The sequence below is a fragment of the Bufo bufo genome, chromosome 4, assembly GCF_905171765.1.
Source record: "Bufo bufo chromosome 4, aBufBuf1.1, whole genome shotgun sequence".
Taxonomy (NCBI): domain Eukaryota; kingdom Metazoa; phylum Chordata; class Amphibia; order Anura; family Bufonidae; genus Bufo; species Bufo bufo.
In genome coordinates, this window is record NC_053392.1 from 301324701 (window position 1) to 301344459 (window position 19759).

At 44.6% G+C, this 19759-nt stretch overlaps 1 protein-coding gene across 8 annotated transcripts in view; it reads right to left on the minus strand.

The window, feature by feature from the left end:
• LOC120998164 (synaptotagmin binding cytoplasmic RNA interacting protein) overlaps positions 1-19021 on the minus strand; it is a 28443-nt gene extending 9422 nt beyond the window's left edge. For 2 of the 8 annotated variants that reach the window (XM_040428731.1, XM_040428730.1), the window contains exons 1-10: positions 18772-19016; positions 18091-18250; positions 14105-14223; positions 12759-12866; positions 9233-9346; positions 8979-9155; positions 6457-6592; positions 2469-2674; positions 1672-1821; positions 994-1115 (exon numbers count right to left, since the gene is read on the minus strand). In XM_040428731.1, coding sequence (XP_040284665.1) covers positions 994-1115; positions 1672-1821; positions 2469-2674; positions 6457-6592; positions 8979-9155; positions 9233-9346; positions 12759-12866; positions 14105-14223; positions 18091-18238 — 1280 coding nt within the window. In that variant the 5' untranslated portion in view covers positions 18239-18250; positions 18772-19016. Of the gene's footprint in view, positions 1-993; positions 1116-1671; positions 1822-2468; positions 2675-6456; positions 6593-8978; positions 9156-9232; positions 9347-12758; positions 12867-14104; positions 14224-18090; positions 18251-18771 lie in introns of all 8 variants that reach the window. The other 6 variants (XM_040428733.1, XM_040428732.1, XM_040428736.1 and 3 more) reach the window with 5 other exon arrangements.
• Positions 19022-19759: the final 738 nt, after the last annotated feature.

Sequence of the window (19759 nt, forward strand, 5' to 3'; positions counted from 1 at the left end):
TGCTGGATCATAACCCCTTGAAACGAGCAGTGTATAATGTGATGAAAAAATAAATCCAGACAGCAAAGGAAGCAATATGGACGATCACAATACATTAGTAAGTGGCGTGTATTAACTTTGCATGATAAATGCAGTTTGCTGAAGTGAGACAACCCCTTTAAGTGTTACCGTCATTTGCGCCCAAGTTAAAAAAAAAAAAAAACTTTCTATGGTGACTGCTAAGTTTGACACATCTGTAAAGCGGTTATCCCATGATTAATGAACATGAAAATCAGACATCATTTTGTACATGACAATCTATCTAACAAAGCTGGAACCAGCCCTGTACCTCACATAGATCTCCATATTTATTGTTCAAATTGCTCTGCTAGGTTTATATCAAGGGACGTTTCCTTCCTGCTTAAGCTTTCTCCCTGTCACATCTCAGAGGCAGTTGAAGGATGGAACTGAGCATGTACATCCACCTCAGTAAGATGGGCTGCTATACAGATACATTTTATTGAATCTTCGTGGCTATACTAAGTTTTTATTACCTGTAATTACAAAAAGTTGCAAGTTTGTGCAAAATAACCTGTAAATCAAAATTCACAACTTTTACCAGCAGAACTGTAGTGTAAGGGTCCATTCACGCGTCCGTAGTGTATTGCGGATCCGCAATACACCCTGCCGTCACCCCCCATAGAACTGCCTATTCTTGTCCGCAATTGCAGACAAGAATAGGACATGTTCTATTTTTTTACGGAGCCGTGGCCCGGAAGTTTGGGACCGTGGCCCGGAATGAGGATGCGGAGAGCACATAGTGTGCTCTGTGCATCTCTTCCGGCCCCATTGAGAATAAATGGGTCCACACCCGTTCCGGATATTGTGGAACGGATGCGGACCCATTTGCGGACGTGTGAATGGACCCTAAATGGAATAACTTGCCACCATTATAGCTCTTTGCTCTGCAGATCATCACATCTAGACCAAGTCTATTTTCAAGGATGTACTCACATTTGATTTTTAGCTGCTTGTCTCTGAGCCTTGCGTTCTTTCCTCTTCTGATCAGGTGGCTTGGCAAAAACAATTTCTATGTTTTCACCTTCCAACTCTTTTCCATTCATTTCTTCCATTGCCTAGTTTAATTATTAAAAAATTGTTAAAGATAAGCAATAAGCAAACAGCTAAAAAAAAAGCCCAAAAAGGCTACACAGAACAGAGGGTACCTCAATATCAGTGCAGGAAGTACACAGCTCCCTCCCCCATGTAGTGGACAGAGCTCCTGAAGTGAATGGTTACCAGCTCTGTCCACTACACAATGGATGGGTGTTTATTTCTGGTGGATCAAATGCTGATGCTTAGTATAGGCAATCAATATCAAAATCCTGGACAACCCCTTTAAAACTGTGAAAAGAAACTACTTGCTATGCACTCTGCAGCCATCCGTCAATAGCTCACATTATGTCAAATGGCTACATTACATTTAATTCAGCCATCAAGGTTAAACTGAATGTTCATTTTCTCTCTTGACCATCACATGCAGCGGTATCCATTTAGAAGGTATGTTTGATGCTTTCTAGATTAGTAAAATGCTGTATTACGAGATGACATTCTTGGTGCACTCCTTTAGTGATAAAAAAAAAAAGCAACACGGGCTCTTATGAAGTCATGGACAATTTTATAAGCAATTACCTTTACTGCACCAACACGGTCATCAAAGTGAATAAAAGCATAGTCCTTCAGCTTTTTAACTCTTTCCAGTTTGCCAAAAGCGCCAAATGCTTTCTCTAAGATTTCTTCGGTAACTGTGTTTGCAAGGTTGCGAACAAATAACACTTTTACCTAAAATGAAGAAAAAAAATAAACTGTTTACTAAGAGATATAAGACCAGTTCGAAATAAAAACAATCACCAGTTTTCAGCGAGTTTCCAAACCACCTTTAGGCTAGGGCTACACGACGACAATAAGTTGCGCAACACAATGGGTACAACTACGCTGCAACTTGTGTCGCGCGACAATTTTTATAATGATAGTCTATGGTGTCGCACTGCGACTGCAATGCGAAAGTCGCTGAAAAATCCATCTTGGATGGATTTTTTGCTTCTGTCGCAGTATGTCGCATGTTGCAGTGCGACACTATAGACTATCATTATAAAAATTGTTGTGCGACAAAAGGTCATTGTGTAGCCCTAGCCTTAGGCTGGAAGAAGTCCTTCTTATTCTCTTCCTTATCATTTCTCTTCCCCTTCCATCCCACTTCTGAATTTGGCTCAAAAGCTGCAACAAAAAGCTGTGTGACACCACAACAACCAAGTTAATCATAAATTCAGTGTGGCCACGCTAGTTTTCAGGCTTGCAAATAAAAACATTCCAGTGTCCTGTCCCATCTCTGTGACTAATAAATGCCACTGGTTTATGATAAGCAGTCCTGAGACTGATGGGGCCACCAAAGTCATTTAAAGTAGTTGGGTTGATTTAGATTCCTTTACCTTTGCCATGACTTCTGGATCAGGATCTTCAATTGGGTCTGCCCATTCCACCGTCACTACATTGCCCCATACTTTTACTTTGCCACTCATTAGCCGGCGTCTAGCTTGAGCAGCTGTTTTATGATCCTCATACTCAAGAAAGCAGAAACCTCTATTCTTTTTCTTATCATCTGGCTGATGATAGAGTATGACATCAGTAAGACCCTCTGAAACGACATTAAAAGAAGTTTAAGAAACAGCAAGCAAAAAGACAAACACAACAGCAGAAGTCATCCTTAAAGGAAGCCTGTCACCTGGATTATAGCATGATTCTGGACTGCTGCTTTATAGGTGGGGCGGTACTGCTTAATCAAGATGGCATTCCTTTGAAAAATACCACATTTTATATTTGTTTACACCGCAGAACAGGCAGCTCTATAAGGCACCCTTCACACGGGCGTCGTGGGTGAGGGCCGGATGCATTCAGGGTTTATTGCGGGAAACCCGCGCGAGTAGGCACACAATTGCAGTCAGTTTTGACTGCAATTGTGTTCTGATGTTCAGTTTTTTCCGTGCGAGTGCAATGCGTTTCGTGAGGAAAAAAAAAGTGAATGTGGTACCCAGAACAAAACCCGGACTTCTTCACTGAAGTTCGGGGTTTGGGTTAGGCGTTCTGTAGATTAAATTATTTTCCATTATAACTTGTTATAATGGAAAATAATAGCATTCTTTAATACAGAATACAAGTATTATTTCAACTGAGGGTTAAAAAATAATAAAAACATAACTCCCCTCATCCACTTGTTCACGCAGCCGGCAGTCTTCTTTCTGGACCTGCAAAAGGACCTTTGAGGACGTAATCGCGCTCACCACGTGGTGACATCAGCGCAGGTCCTGCTGAATGAAGACTATGACGGCTGCGTGATCAAGTGGATGACGGGAGTTATCGGTAATAATTATTATTTATTTTTTTAACCCCCCACCCAGGCACATTTTAGTAAGCATTCTGTATTAAGAATGCAATCATTTTTCCTTATAACAATGTTATAAGGGAAAACAATACAATGAATAGACTTTAATGGGGTCCGGGGTTGCTCATCCCCATCATCTCCTAGCAACCATGCGTGAAAATCGCACCGCATCCATTCATTTCTATGGGGCCTGCGTTGTATGAAAAACGCAGAATATAGAACATGCTGTGATTTTCAGGCAACGCACAAGTGATGCGTGAAATTCACCGCTCATCTGCACAGCCCCACTGAAGTGAATGGGCCCAGATTCAGTGCGGGTGCAATGCGTTCACCTCACGCATTGCACCCGTGAGGAAAACTTGCCCGTGCAAGGATTTTGTCCAAACAGCACTATGCTTTTATCAGACCATAAAAACAAAGAACACTTGTTTAACAGTTTGCAAAGTTCTTATACATTGATGGTTTTAAGAAATCTGGCTATAAAAACATGCATCCTTTAATGCTGGTTTCCCCATGTTCAGCTACAGCACTTTATGTCCAGTCAAATGATGGACACCATGATGAAAGGTCAATAGTCATTGGAATCCATCAGGTGCAATTTCTGTCCACTATTTGACATATACATAATGAAAAAAATAGTGATCTGGACTCCCTATCTACAGTACTCCTCATTACTGTAGATAATGGCCTAAAAATCTGAACAGATTCCCTTTCACCTCATATGGATTCTTGCAGAGTAGCTTCCTGTCTATAATGGCCCTCACTGCCATATGAATGAGTTATTCCCCCTTAGAAGCAAAATCAGTCAAGATTAAAAAGGTAATGAATTGGGACAAATGGCCAGTAAGTTGCCCCCAATGGCTTTAGACCCCATTTTTTTTTTTTTTTTACTATACCAGACATTACAGATATGGTCCAAATCCATTGGGGGGCATTTACAAATCAAAACACTCCAGAATTTCGACTCATATTGTTTTAATTCACTGGTTCATTACTTTTTGTAACATCTCATTTTGGTTGTACACGTAACCCTCTGATTTGTCAAGTGCTTTGGAATATGTTGCCGCAAAGTAAAGAGTACTACTAAATGTGCAAGATTAATGGCGTCCCACAATTTTTTTTTCTGTTCATAATAGCCAAATCTATCTCCCACAGTGTGATTCCGTGGTAATTTTGGTGCAACTTCTGGTTAATTTATATACAGTTAGGTCCATATATATTTGAACAGAGACAACATTTTTCACATTTTTGTTCTGTACATTACCACAATGGATTTTGAACAAAACAATTCAGATGTAGTTGAAGCTCAACTCAATCCCTTCATTTCAAGGCAAAGTAATTGGACAAATGATTGTAAATAAAATGTTAATTTCTAATACTTGGCTGAAAACCCTTTGTTGGCAATGACTGCCTGAAGTCTTGAACTCATGGACATCACCAGATGCTGTTTCCTCCTTTTTAATGCTCGGCCAGGCCTTTACTGCAGCGGTTTTCAGTTGCTGTTTGTTTGTGGGCCTTTCTTGTCTGAGGTTTAGTCTTTAACAAGTGAAATGCATGCTCTATTGGGCTCAGATCATTCAAGAATATTCCACTTTGCTTTAATAAACTCCTGGGTTGCTTTAGCTTTATGTTTTGGGTCATTGCCCATCTGCATTATGAAATGCCGACCAATCAGTTTGGCTGCATTTGAGCACACAGTATGCATCTGAAAACCCCAGAATTCATCCGGCTGCTTCTGTCCTGTGTCACCTCATCAATAAACACTAGGGACCCAGTGCCACTGGCAGCCATGCATGCCCAAGTCATCACACTGCCTACACCGTGTTTTACAGATGATGTGGTATGCTTTGGATCATGAGCTGTATGCCATCGCCATACTTTATTTCCATCATTGTGGTAGAGGTTGATCTTGGTTTCATCTGTCCAAAGAACGAAGTGTGCTGGTTTTGTAATATTTTTTTTTTTTTAAGCAAAGTGCAATCTAGCCTTCTTATTCTTAAGGCTTAGGCCTCTTGCACACAAATTTATTTTTATTTTTTTGCTGTTTATGTTCCGTATACAGAACTATTCATTTCAATGGATCCGCAAAAAAAAAAAAAAAAAAAAAAAAAAAAAAAAAAAAAAAAAAAAAAAAAGGTACTGCTTATGCCTTCCTTCCGTTATATTCAAAGATAGAACATGTCCTATTGTCCGCATAACGGACAAGGATAGTACTGTTCTATCAGGGGCCAGCTGTTCCGTAAAAAAACTGAATGCACACGGGCGGTATCCATATTTTTGTGGACCGCAAACTACAAAAAAAAAAAGCCATACGGTCGTGTGCAAGAGGCCTTATGAGTGGAGTGAACCCTCTGTATTTACTTTCATGCAGTCTTCTCTTTATGGTAGATTTGGATATTGATACACCTATGTCCTGGAGAGTGTTGTTCACTTGGTTGGCGATTGTGAAGGGGTTTTTCTTCACCATGGTAATTATTCTGTGATCATCCACCACTGTTGTCTTCGGTGGGCGTCCAGGTCTTTTTGCATTGTTGAGGTTAGCAGTGCTTTCGTTCTCAGGATGTACCAAACTGTAGATTTTGCCACTCATAGTGCAGCAATTTCTCGGATGGGATTTTTCTGTTTTCGCAGATGAAGGATGGCTTGTTTCACCTGCATGGAGAGCTCCTTTGACCGCATGTTTACTTCTCATCAAAATCTTCAAAATGCAAGCACCACACCTCAAATCAACTCCAGACCTTTTATGTGCTTAATTATGAATGAAATAGTAAAAGAATTGTCCACACCTGCCCATGAAACAGCCTTTGAGTCGATTGTCCAATTACTTTTGGTCCTTTTAAAAACAGGGTGCCACATGTAAAGGAGCTGAAACTCCTAAACCTTTCATCCAATTTTAATGTGGATACCCTCAAATAAAAGCTACAAGTCTGGACTTTATGTCCATTATATAACTATAACTTGAATATGTTTTAGGCTAATTTCACACTAGCGTTTTTCTGCGTATTTTATGTATCTGACTAATTAAAACATCCACTTACCAGTGACTTTACTAAATTCTTCAACAATTTGTTCCTTTGTTTTACTTTTTGGAATAGACCCAACAAAAAGTCTATTATTGGCAACAGAGATGCAAACACCAATATGCTTTCCTGATCGAATTTCATGGTTGTTGTACTGTAAAAATGAAAGTAAATAAGGCTGAAAACCTTTTAAAGGTTTACAAATCAAAGAGTATTCGTGCCACAAACAGTTATCACCTATTGACTTAATAGATAAATACAAACACTGGAACCTCCAAAGATAAAACGAGAGAACCCCCTGCCCTCTTTTCATACCAAGCCACAGTGAGGTGCTTGCCCGCTATTGCTCCATATAGAAACAGTCGTAACGGAGAGACCTCCACTTATCGAATGGATAGGTGATGAATGTTTTTTTCGGCCATCCTAACCGTTTAAAGGGTTTCTGTCATGAGAAATAACTTTATGTAGCTGACTGACATTAGCGATGAGCACCTAGAGGCTTGGTCTACTCACTCTTTGGCACGCCCAGGTCCAGTTGATTGACTTTCGAGTTCTCCTCATTGTCCCGTAAATCCCACGCTTGCGCCGTCTCGTTTAGTATTCGGAGCAGGGGCAGTGAGTGAAGTACACGCTCCTACTGCCGACTTTCTTCCTTCGGCGTAGTGAGGAGCGCTTCCTTCACTCAGTGCACCAAATACTAAACGGGACACCAAGGAGAACTCGAAAGTGAATCAACTGGACCTGGGCATGCCAAAGGGTGAGAATACAGAGCTTCTAGGTGCTGAAGCAAGGCCTTAATAGCGCCTAGAGGCTCATTAGCATTTTTTACAAGTCTTTATTTTAAGAGAACGGCGGCAAGCAGAGACTTATAAATCATGCTGTTATGTACTGCTGACATTAGCACATCACTAATGTCATTCAGCTACATAACATTATTTCTCATGACAGAAACCCTTTAAACACAATGGAGTACAGTCTAGATAGGTGATCAGTGTCCAAATCTCAGAAAACCTCTTTAAAGCCCAATACTTTCTATGCCAACCCTTAAAGGGGTTGTCCCATCTTAGACAGTGGGGGCATATCGCTAGGATTGTCTGATTCTCGCTAGGATTGTCTGATTCTCTGGAACGAGCCCCCACAAGTGAAGGAGGGCGCATGCGCAGCCAACCTCCATTCATTTCTATGGGGCCGCTAAAAATATTTCCGTCTGTCCCATAGAAATTAATAGAAGCCTGGGCCACGCATGGGCGGTACGCTCCCATTCAACTTCTATGGGAGCAGCGCTTGGTGGTGGACGGACCCCGGGAAATCTGGGGTCCTCCAGCCACAGCTCTCCCCGCACCTATCAGACAATGGGGGCATATTCTAGCGATATGCCCCCATTGTCTGAGATGGGAATACAGCTTTAAGAATGCAACAATTTTTTCAACTTTTCAAAAAGTTGATTGATAAAATATGGCATAAATTGGGTCAAAAGATTAACCATGCCCATTGAGTAAGAGAGGGGTTGCCTTTCGGCACCTGCATTCCTCTAAAGCTTCTGACACCAAAAAAAAAGTGGAGGTGACAGAGGTGTCAGACACTGCAGAGGAGAGAAGGTGCAGCAGGATGGAAAGGTAACCTCCCCGCACAGCACTTGCCCCCCTCTGCAGAGGCTTCACCAACACCAATAACTGCATAAATATAAGCCACATCAATCTATTCTTGGGGAAGGCATGATTTTAATCAAACCCAGTGACACCAATGACTCCATATAACATTGACGCTGGACCACCAATGATTATTAGTGAGTCACAGGGCAGACAAGACGACAGGGCTACAAGCCCTATGAATCAAAGGAGAGAAATGAGCACTAGGGCATAGCTACAACAGTGCTGGAAGCTTCAACTGCTTGATTTGCATAAAGATAAAAATCCTTTTATCTCCACAATGCGGCAGAGAACAGATTAGTTTTTATTTTGAGGTAAAAACCTTTTCATTTATTAAAAATATTCAACAGTTTTCCCCTTCAGACTTGTTTCACTGCATCTATAGACTGTTGATTCTCCTTCTCAATGAAACCAGCCAGAGAGCTGCTCTGATGGCATAATTTGTAGCCCTTACCTCTAAGTTCCCCGAAACCTCACTCGTCACTTAATCTGATCAAACTGATAAAATAAAAGACCAATTAAAACATTTACCTAAAAATAAGTAAAACGCAATAATGAAAAAAATACTGCCTCCAAAGATGTCTCTAGCCTTTACTGCTGATGGCATGTGCCAGAGAAGAGGCCAGTTTATCCAAGAGATCCTTCTCTTCCTCTCCCTGCCCTCCCCTCCCACTGATAACTGACTTTTCGCTTCATGGAAGATAAGGAGGAGAACAAGTATCTGTCAATAGTGGGTGGATGGGTAGTTCACGAATAATCAGATAAGTGACAGATCACTAATTTACGAACGAGTGCAGCATAAAGGAGGTAACAGGCCCTCTAAGAGTCCCAAGAAAGTAAAAGCAATACTTTCACTGCTGGAGTACATAATCGATGAAATGTAACACTTACCAACTTGACAGCCTCCTGGGCAGCCTCTTTTGTACAAAACGTCACAAAAGCATATCCTCTATTTAAACCAGTTAAAGGATCCATCATTAAACGGAGATCCCAGATTGGCCCAGCCTTTTCAAATAGTGGAACAAGCTCATCTTCAAACAGATCTCTAGGTATTTTGCCCACAAATATCTAAAAAGATAGGTAATAGATTAATAATAAAATATATATATATATAAAAAAAATATATATAAAATTCATTTTCTTACCTCTGTGCCAACAGAGGGCTGCTGTCCTGAGTGAACTGTGCTTGGGGGTGGACCACCATATTTTCTTTGACCAGTTGTCACATCTAGAGTATATGCTGTTCTTTCAAGAAGGGCCTAAAATCAATAAAATGCAAAAACACAATTATATCACATCAGTAATCAGTGTTCGCTTTGTTCATTAAATGGCATAAGGCATTTAGATTTTATGAAAACATTTTCAATTCCTATAATTTAGAAATATGTCGCACACGAGTAACCACTGATGAAGGGGTCATTTGTTAAACTCCGAAACACGTTTGGTACTATCCCCTAACATTGGAATCAAGATAAAGCACAGATCGATCACCTGAGGAGTGGAATCCATTATTCAAGGAAACATCAAGTCGTGCATGTAACACTTGCCATATAGAGGAAATCCTCATCCATTGTGGGGCCACGTGTACAAGCAGCGTTGGCGCGAGATTTCCTGACTGGTAGCCCTTGAGACCCGAACCTACAACTATAGGTATACAGTGTCGAGGGCAAAAAGAATCCACGCAAGTCCTCCCTGTAAGACTGTCACAGTTTATCTAAATAAGCGATCGCATTACTTGGGAGATACAGCGGGACGCCGCTGTTGTATTTCACTGATGGTTGCTAGATGTTTGTAAACACACGCGTGTGAAAGTAGTACGACTTTCACTGAACGCATCCAGGGCCCATCCTTCACGCTCGTGTGAAAGAGGCCTAAGGGTTTAAATAATTCTTAAATTTCATTACGAACATCATTGTCATCTAGAGGTGGAAAATGCTGAATTTCCGTGATGCAGTTAATTTTAAGGCTACTTTCACACTTGCTGCAGGACGGATCCGACATGCTGTTCACCATGTCGGATCCGTCCTGCCGCCGCTCCGTCCCCATTGACTATAATAGGGACGGGGGCGAAGCTCCGGCGCAGCACGGCGAAAGCCGCCGGACTAAAAAGTCGGACATGCAGGACTTTTCGCCGTGCACCGCCCCCATTATAGTCAATGGGGACGGAGCGGCGGTCCGACGAAATAGCGGCAGGACGGATCCGACATGGTGAACAGCATGTCGGATCCGTCCTGCCGCAAGTGTGAAAGTACCCTAAGGCACACAATATAAGTGTATATAACACAAATGACTGATAGGTGCAGGTTCCAGAGGTGGGGCCCACACTTATCTCGTAAACGGAGACAGCAAAATGAAAGAGGGTGCACCGCACAGCCACCGCTTCCATTCACTTCAATGGGGTCGACAGAAATGGCCGAGCCAGCGGTCAACTATTTTCAATGGCCCCACAGAAACTGAGGGCGGCTGCGCATGCGCTCTCCTTCACTTTACGTTAGGGGCGGGTCTCACCTCTCAGACAATGGGGGTTTGTGCAGCCATCGCTTCCATTCATTTCTATGGGGCCGACAAATAGCAGAGCCAGTGCTCAGCTTTTTTTGGCAGGGCCCCATAGAAATGGAGGGCGGCTGTGCATGCACAGTGCGCCCTCCATCACTTTCGGGGCTCCGTTCTCAGTGTAGGTGCTGATCCCAGCGGTGGGATCAGCACCTATCAATGGGGGTATATACTATCGATATAAGCCCACTGAGATGGAAATACACGTTTAACTGTGCCAAAATGTAACTAGTTTTAGAGAGGTCATCTGTGCCTGGCTCTTCAAACAGCATGAGCCTGAAATAAATCTGTATAGATAGATAAGATACATAGTTTAAAATCAGGCCTCAATGGTAGAATTGCTGGAGAAAAAATAAATAAAATAAGTCGTACACATCAGACCAAATATCTCCTTTAGTCTGATGAGTTCCAATTTGAGCAAATCTGTAATGGCAGTATGTTTGTTAGATGAAGTGATGTGTGACACAAAGCACTTCCCCAGGTTGTGTAGGAGCTGGAGTGCTATGTAAATGACCTTGCCTCCATGGTCCAGTACTGACTGATACTGTCGATGACTGGGACAAATAGTCAAAGGAAAGTAACCAACAAATGCCTGGCATACACAGGAACTCCGAGACTGTTAGAAAAAGTACCCCCTATGGCTACCTCACAAAGACCACACCAAAAGTGTGCCAAGCTGATAAAACAAAGGGGTGACTATAGAAACTAAAATAAGATAGTTTGTATTACCTTATGGCCACTGCTTAGTTCCACTTGTATTACTTCTTAGTCCCAATGACTTTACTATTATTCTAAAATGTGTAAAAAAGGAAAAATAAAGAAAATCCCTTCTATAAGTCGGTGTGTCCAAACTTTTGGTTGACACTGTACATCAGGGAGATTGCGTAGGCAAAGATCCCCAGTGGGGAAGCAGCTGTCAGCAAATGTTAATCGAGCTGCTGACAAAAAGGAGGAGGCGCTTGCCTTTAAAGGAGTATTCTGGTTGTCAGAAGGGGATAATTATCGGATCAATGGAGGTCCTACCGGTGGGACCCCCACCAATCATGAGAACAGGGAACCCCTAACCCCTGCAGCCCCCCAAAATAAGTGGAGTGGCCGGTCGGACAGGTGTGTGGCTGCTCCATTAATTTCTATGGGAGCTCTGGAGATAGCCGAGTACAGCGCTCAACTATCTCCTGAATTCCCATAGAGATGAATGGAGAAGCAACACGCATGCCTGACCGGCTGTTCCATTAATTTCAGGGGGACTGTTATAGGGTTACGGGGCCCCCAACAATCTGAATACTACTTTAAGTAATTTCAGCCTAAGCATTGTCTTGTGCACATTTTGAGGTTTTCCTCACCACACCATAGAATGTCGTGTGCCCGTTGCTCTATTGAATGGGACCGCAATCATGGAGATGCGGGAACAGAAGCACGGATCAGAAAACTACGGAAGCACTACGGAGTGCTTCTATGGTGTTTCTGTCCGTGCCTCCGCACTGCAAAAAAATATAACTTTTTTTGCGGTGCAGATGGATCACGAATTCATTCAAGTTGAATGGGTCTCGATCCGTCCCGCCGCACGGACGTTGCCCGTGCATTGGGGACTGCAAACTGCGGTCCCCAATGCACAATGTTCGTGGGCAAGAGGCCTGATGACTTCACAGTAGGAGAAAGTTCTAAGTGGAAGGTTTATGCATAGGAAGTTTCTGGCTCAGCTTTCCACATAAATGTTCTTCCCAGGCACAGCTACAAGCGCTATACAAGGAAGGGGGTGTGGAATGTGGTGCCCCTTCATTTAGCTCATTGGTGAGGGTTTACCCAGCCAATCAATCGAATACTGAGGGCCTAAGCACAGGACCTTAGTATTACAGTCCCTAAAAAAAACCTGCTAAGAGGAAAAAGCCAAATGCTAATGTTGGCAAAGGATTTTTTTTCTCATGGACCCACCAACATCAGATTAGGCCACATCACGATTTTTTTTTTTTAAATATATCCCGACTGCTCCCAAAAAAATCCCACGTAGATATGATAATTCCCATCAGCGTTTACTTGAACAAGTACCACATAAGTCACATTATTCAAAATTCTGGAATTGGAAGAAATATCTGGGGGAAAAAAAAAAAAAACACATGCCTTTATTTTGGACTCATCTGGTCCTTTACTAGAATCCGCAACTTTGGTCCCTTGTTTCTCTCGCTGCCTGTAGGTCTTCATGACTCCACATAAAAAGGCACTTTTATTCTATAAGACAAACATAGAAAGCAAAATAAGGAACCACAAACCAGACGGAATTTAGATTTAGCGCATACAAGAGGGAAAAAGGGGAAATGTTATGTGACAACTGCTTCTTAATGGAGTCTTCCCGGACTTCGATATTGACGAGTGATCCATAGGATAGGTAATCGATATCAGTGGAGATGCCATCAATATCAAAGTCCCCAATAACCTGTTTAGGACAATGGTTGCACAGGTACAAGTACCATATACATAAAGAGGATACGCATGCATTAGGCGAGAAGTCAGAGGGATGTTACCCAGAATACTTCTTCCCATGTCCAGCTCATTTTAAAACTATGGGTGGAATTTGTGAAGTCCTGAATGCTTGCTCTCACCACTTAGCTGGGAGTAAGCATATGCAAGACTTAAAGGATAGCTAGCCGAGGGGCTGCTCGGAGTGCTCTGACGCTCCAGCGTCTGGAGTATGGATCTGAACTCCACATACTTGCCCAAGGGGCAGAGCGCTCAGAGAAAAGTTTCTGCAAATTTGTTTTTTTTTCTCCCAAAAGGTTTAGTCACAAAAAAAAGTTGTATTCACCCTCCAGTGTGGTGAAGGCATGAAAACTGGCATAACATCTCTATACGATAGTGTTCTCCGGGACTTTGGATTGGTGAATATTAGATCAGCAGGGGTGCGACTCCTCTGCAGTGGAAGGAGCTGGTTACAGGGGTGCCACTGAAGAGAATGGAAGCAGTGCTGCAGTAATCAGACCCTCGCCGATCAATATAAAAGTCCAGAGAACCCCTAAAAAAGGTGATGCTTGATACATTTAGCGCAAATTACACCAATGGAGACTTGAATAATGCTGGCCTGGTGAATTCCATTTACTTTATCTTGTAGACAGATCTGTTTTGCATTTTGATGAAAGAATTGTTGAATTCATGTTTCGAAAACTAAAATTTTTCACCTTATAATAGAAAATTTAACTATTTTGTTTGTTTTAAGTTTTTTTTTTTTTTTTTACTATGTAGATGGCATGAAAATCATTGAAAAATTTAAATATACTACATGCAAACTTTACCAAAATTTTAATGAGTGAAAAACAGAAAATCCAGTAAAAGTTAAAGCTATGCAACCATTTTAAGTGCATATGAATGGGGTTCCACAAAGCACACATAGGCCGCAGAATGTAAAAATCTACCGGTCCTTTCCCTTTTACTGAGAAAAAAAAATCTCCTGAATATTCATGTTAAAAACTTACCTGTACATGCGAGAGGTCACTATCCTTAAACTGCTGTAGAACGGCTAATGCACCCTCTTCATTGAATTCCTTCAAAGCTTCAATAGCCCGTTCATCTAGATCACTATGTGCCACTAATCCTGCAGAAAAAAAAATACACGCATGTCAAAGAGCCTACCAGCTTCTATAAAAGTCAAGTACATTCTTGTGAAGCAGGGATGCTTTTCACCTGGCAGCACTTAGGGGTTTTGGTGCCCTACCCATCAGGTCATCATTGTCTGATTGAGGGCACCGCTGATCGGCGGTCTGAAGGAGCCACTGCTCGTCATTGTATAGTGACTTTTCTTGGGATTGCTACTCAATCACAACAAGTGAGTGGGAGCTGTTTTTGTGGTCGGCACAGACAATCTGTTATTACCTGAGGATAGGCTATATTCTGATGATACTCCCCCCAATGACATCTATACCCATAAAGTGTTAAAGAGGTTCTGCAGTTCTTTTAAACTGACGACCTATCCTCTGGATAGATCATCAGCATCTGATCAGCAGGGGTTTGACACCCGGGACCCCCGCCAATCAGCTGTCTGAGAAAGTAGCGGCGCTGGCAGTTGCGCTAAGCTCTGTTCAGTTGAATGGAGCTTAGCCCCGCCCAGGCCAGTGATACTAGTTGTGACGTCACTGGGCCTGCGGTAAACAGCGAGAAGGTCGCGGAGCTACTGCCAGTGCCGCTGCCTCCTTAAACAGCTGATCAGCGGGGGTCCCGGGTGTCGAACGCCTGCTGATCAAATGCTAATGATCTATCCAGAGGAGAGGTCATCAGCTTAAAAGAACTGCAGAACCCCTTTAAGCTGCAGTTCTGTGATGACAAATTGCATCAGTCACTTGCCAGCATTTCTAGCCCAACTGTTGGACTCGAAAGGACAAACTGATCCCCGCTTCCGAAGAGCTCTGTAAGGAAGGAGCTGGACCAAGATCTGCTCCTGAGCCAGTATAGAAACACTTTGGGGTTTTCCAATACAACCATTCATGACTCTTGAAATTTCTTCAATGGGATTTCAGACAGGGAAGGTAAGAAAAATATCTGGCCCCCATAGTCACTACCATTCCTCCAGTTCTGGTGTTACATGAAATGGCAGCTGCTGATTAGCAGGGCCTCCTCCAGAGACTACGCTGTCACATTCTGTTAAAGAGGACGGGTCACCATGATAAGCAGCAGGAGCTGAGCAGGAAGAACAAATCAGTCTGACCCTTAAGGGGGCAGGGGGACCCTAACATACAACAGGATCTCTGTTATCCCCATGGAGCACACTGGATAATAAATGTGACATCACTGGAACTGCACTTTACACCAGGGCGGCTGTGGGGCAGTGGCCATGAATGAACTCCCACATCCATTTCTTGACAGGTGTGGGTAGGAGCTTACACTAGAACGCAGGACTGACCCCAGACCAGGGCGGTGGTCATGAATGAACTCCCACATCCATTTCTTGACAGGTGTGGGTAGGAGCTTACACTATAACGCAGGACTGACCCCAGACCAGGGCGGCTGTGGGGCAGTGGCCATGAATGAACTCCCACATCCATTTCTTGACAGGTGTGGGTAGGAGCTTACACTAGAACGCAGGACTGACCCCAGACCAGGGCGGCTGTGGGGCAGTGGTCATGAATGAACTCCCACATCCATTTCTTGACAGGTGTGGGTAGGAGCTTACACTAGAACGCAGGACTGACCCCAGACCAGGGCAGTGGCCATGAATGAACTCCCACATCCATTTCTTGACAGGTGTGGGTGGGTCATGAACATCTACGAGTGCTGCGGTAAGAGTGAGGCAATGTAGTATTTCCTATTAGTTTCTGGTACTTCTGCTGCCAAACCCTTTAGGCTTTGGAAACCCCATTATGTGAGCCCCACCAGAATACATTTTCAAACATGACTCTTGGAGAGACATGAGCATTGAAGCAGATGTGTGGGCGTTTTATAATGTCCTACGTAAGGGCAGCATACTACAGCTATGGGTCCAAAACTCCGACTAGCTAAAATGCCACTAATTTTCCTGAAATGGGTTACCAATTCAGCATGCACTCTCCGTCTATACAAACTATGGCGCTGCTGCTCCTCTCTACAATGTTACAGGAGTTGTCTGCCAAGAACACAAAACAAATCCTAGCAGTATACTAACCTGTCCTCTCCGGTGGACCCCCAGCCTCTGGGCTGCTCTCACGTACACCAGGAAAGCTCCCGACGTACACCCTAAATGTGTCCATTGGGTTACATTAGCCAGAGGGAGCCAACAAAGTGCTCTTTTGGCCTCCGTCTGGCCAGTAAGGGGAAGCCCTCTCAATGTATTCCACCTCTGGTTTGTAGGTGCACAGCGGGGAAACCGATGAGTATTCACATGGTTGTTTCATCTTGCAGTTAACTAAGGCGAGATAAGACTAAACCCTAACCATCAGCTGGCGGAGCGCTGTTTCAGTAGCGGGGCACAGCAAGCTACCGTATGCTGGGTCCAAGTCTGGGAAACAGCACAGCGCTATAACGTTTCCGTCAATCCCAGGCACCGCAGTGGACGCTACTGAAAGTGCAGCACCGACCCGCTCTGATGTTCCCAGACCGCCTGGCGGTCAGGGCTTATTCTCCGCTCACCTTAGTAATGGCAAGAAGATACAACCCCTTTAAGAAAATGATGTACTTGTTCCATTTTTGACACCTTCATACACAAGCCACAACGTGTTACGATCTGAACTGATCATTAAAGCTGCTCGGATATGTTGACACAGCTCGGATTTGCCTATGGCAAGTCTGACATGCTGTACTAGAGGATTGGCGGCAGACACTCAGATTTCTGCTGCCGATGTGCCCAGTTTCAACCTGGTATAATATTAATGCGGATTACTCTATATTTTCCTCTGCATAGTTTCAGGTGAATTACAGGTATAGGTTGTCTCACTTCAGCAAGTGGCATTTACCATGTAGAGATAGTTAATACAAGACACTTACAAATGTATTGGATTTATCCATATTGCCTCCTTTACTGGCTGGATTCATTTTTCCTTCACATTATACTCTGCTTGTTTCCATGGTTACGACCACCCTATAATTCAGCAGCGGTCATGCTTGCAGACTATAGGAAAAAGCACACCTAGACCAGCACTTTTTCCTACAGTGTACAGACACGACCACCACTGCTGGATTGCAGGGTGGTCGTAACCAGGGAAACAAGCAGTGTATAATAACATAGTAACATAGTACATAAGGGCGAAAAAAGACATTTGTCCATCCAGTTCGGCCTGTTATCCTGCAAGTTGATCCAGGGGAAGGCAAAAACCCTGTGAGGTAGAAGCCAATTTTGCGATAGAAAAATTAATCCAGCCAGCAAAGTAGGTAATATGGGCAATTACATTAGTGTCTTGTATTAACGTCCCCTACATAATAAGGGTCCATTCACACGTCCGTAGTGATTCGCAATACACCTGGCCGCCACCCCCATAGAAATGCCTATTCTTGTCAAAATTGATCTATTTTTTTTTTCCCCCAGAGCCGCGGACCGGAAGATCAGCGGCACGCTCCGGAAATGCGGATACGGAGAGCACATAGTGTTCTCTCCGCATCCATTCCATCCCCATAGAGAATGAATGGGTCCGCACCCGTTCCGCAATTTGCGGAACCATTATTATTACGGACGTGCGAATGGAGCCTTAAATGTCATTTGCTGAAGTGACACAACCCTTCGACTACCCGGTAGCCTGGTATTGGCTATAGAACATAGTGGAATCCGCCCTTAAATCTTCTGAAGTGTGAACATAGCCTTATACAGTGCAAACCCAGTCACCGGTAGAGATTCCCTGACACCCACCAGAGACCTCAAGCAGCGAAGGGGTTGGCGGCACCCACATTATATCTGCAGTTCCCATGTTTTGGAAACCACAAAAAGTTGCTAATTTAGACAAAATCCAATGAAGAAAATAAAGCCAAAATAGAAGCGTTTTTTGCAAGAGCCAAGTCTTACCTGAAATGTAAATATCATCTAGTTTTTCAGCAACTTTCTGTGGTAAACCAGCATCAAGCAAAGTCTGCAAATGCTCTGATTGGGCTACTGCAGCATAAGTATCCATGGACTCTTCTGTACCATTGCCATTTACATGTTCAGCGGCCATATCTCCAGATATCTGTGCAAATAATAATCAGGGTCAGTAATGGCGACTATTCCGCATGCAGAAGAAGAGGGCAGCTTTCTGTCGGGGGCCCGCACCGCTCTCCGGCCACACGGGCAGGGAACAAAGCGCCTCTTCCTACTCCCCACCCACAGCACGGTGCTAGGCCGGGGCCGGAGCCTGCTGCCAACACGTGCTCCGCTCCTCCGGCGGCAGGCCGCGCACACAATGCCAGCACAGCAGCCCCTCCGTGCCAGACAATGGGTGCCCGCGGAGCCTCCTCCACACCGAGGGGCTATTCCCTGGAGCAGCGCTCCTGCGGTACCGCACCCGCCATGCTGCTTCCACCATTCCAGCCGCCCTCACTATAGGAAGGCCGGAAGAGTCCAAGGCGCTGCACACAATGCAAAGCCTTCCCACCCCGCACACTCAACGCCGCCGCCAACGTGCTCCTGCTGGAATCCATTTTCCAGAGTTGCCGGCTCCGGCCGCAAAACGAGCGTGACAGGGATCCGGATCCGCCGCCGGCAGCTTACCTGTCCCGGTCCGGGCGGGTACTGGCTGTGTCCGGGCTGCCTACTCTGTTCCTGGGGGTCAGGGTGTCGGACGAGCGCGCCCCTCGTGTGGTTGCAGCAGCTCCTTGTCCGGTGGAGTGTGGCTGTTGTAAAATGGCGGCCGAGAGAGCCTAGCTCACGCCGCTGGCAGCCAGTCCCACCCCTCCGTCGTGCGCGCGCACTCCAGGCGAGACCGCGCGTGGCTTAGCGAAAGGCTGCCATTCATCTCCGGGGTTTCACGAGCTGCCCCTGCCCGCTCCTGTGGCCCTCCTATACCGGGGAGGGGGAGCGAGGCAACCCTGGGAATCCGGGGAGGAAACCCCGGTGATGCGGCCTCCACTTCAGGGTGCCGGGAGATGCACGGAGCGGCTTCTTTCCCGTTCACACGGAGCCCTCTGCCTGCTGGAGAGAAGCTGCTGCCGAATCCGCGCAACGATGCCTCGTGGTTTTTTTGGGATGGGGTTTACAGACATCCCAACCTGCAAAAAACTCATTTCAGGGAGGTGCACTTCTCATTTCAGGGAGGTTTTCTTTCACGGACTTTTTATTACATTTACCAGACATATGCAGTATATCATATTTCTGTATATGATTAGAGGGATTCTGTCACCACCTAGGAGCCCTGTGAGCTAAACATATGCTCATGTCCAGGCAGCATTCTGATTTCTAAGGTGGCCTTATAAAAGCTATTTGTGGCTTTATTCTGCGGAAAAACAGGTTTTACTAACCTGTCAATCATTGAATTAAGGTGCCCAAGCAGGGGAGGTCTGTGGATGCATGGTGCCCGGCCGCACGCATCGCCATTCGTGCCCAGCGCCGCCTTCTACTCCTCGGTGCTGCCTCTCCCTCCCTCCCCCTCCTCCTGCTTTGAGATCCCGCGCGTGCGCACAGGCTCAGCCTGATGCGCCGTTGCGGACTGCTGGCATCGGCTTCTTCTTGCACTGTGCGCACGCGCCGAGAAGGGGACACT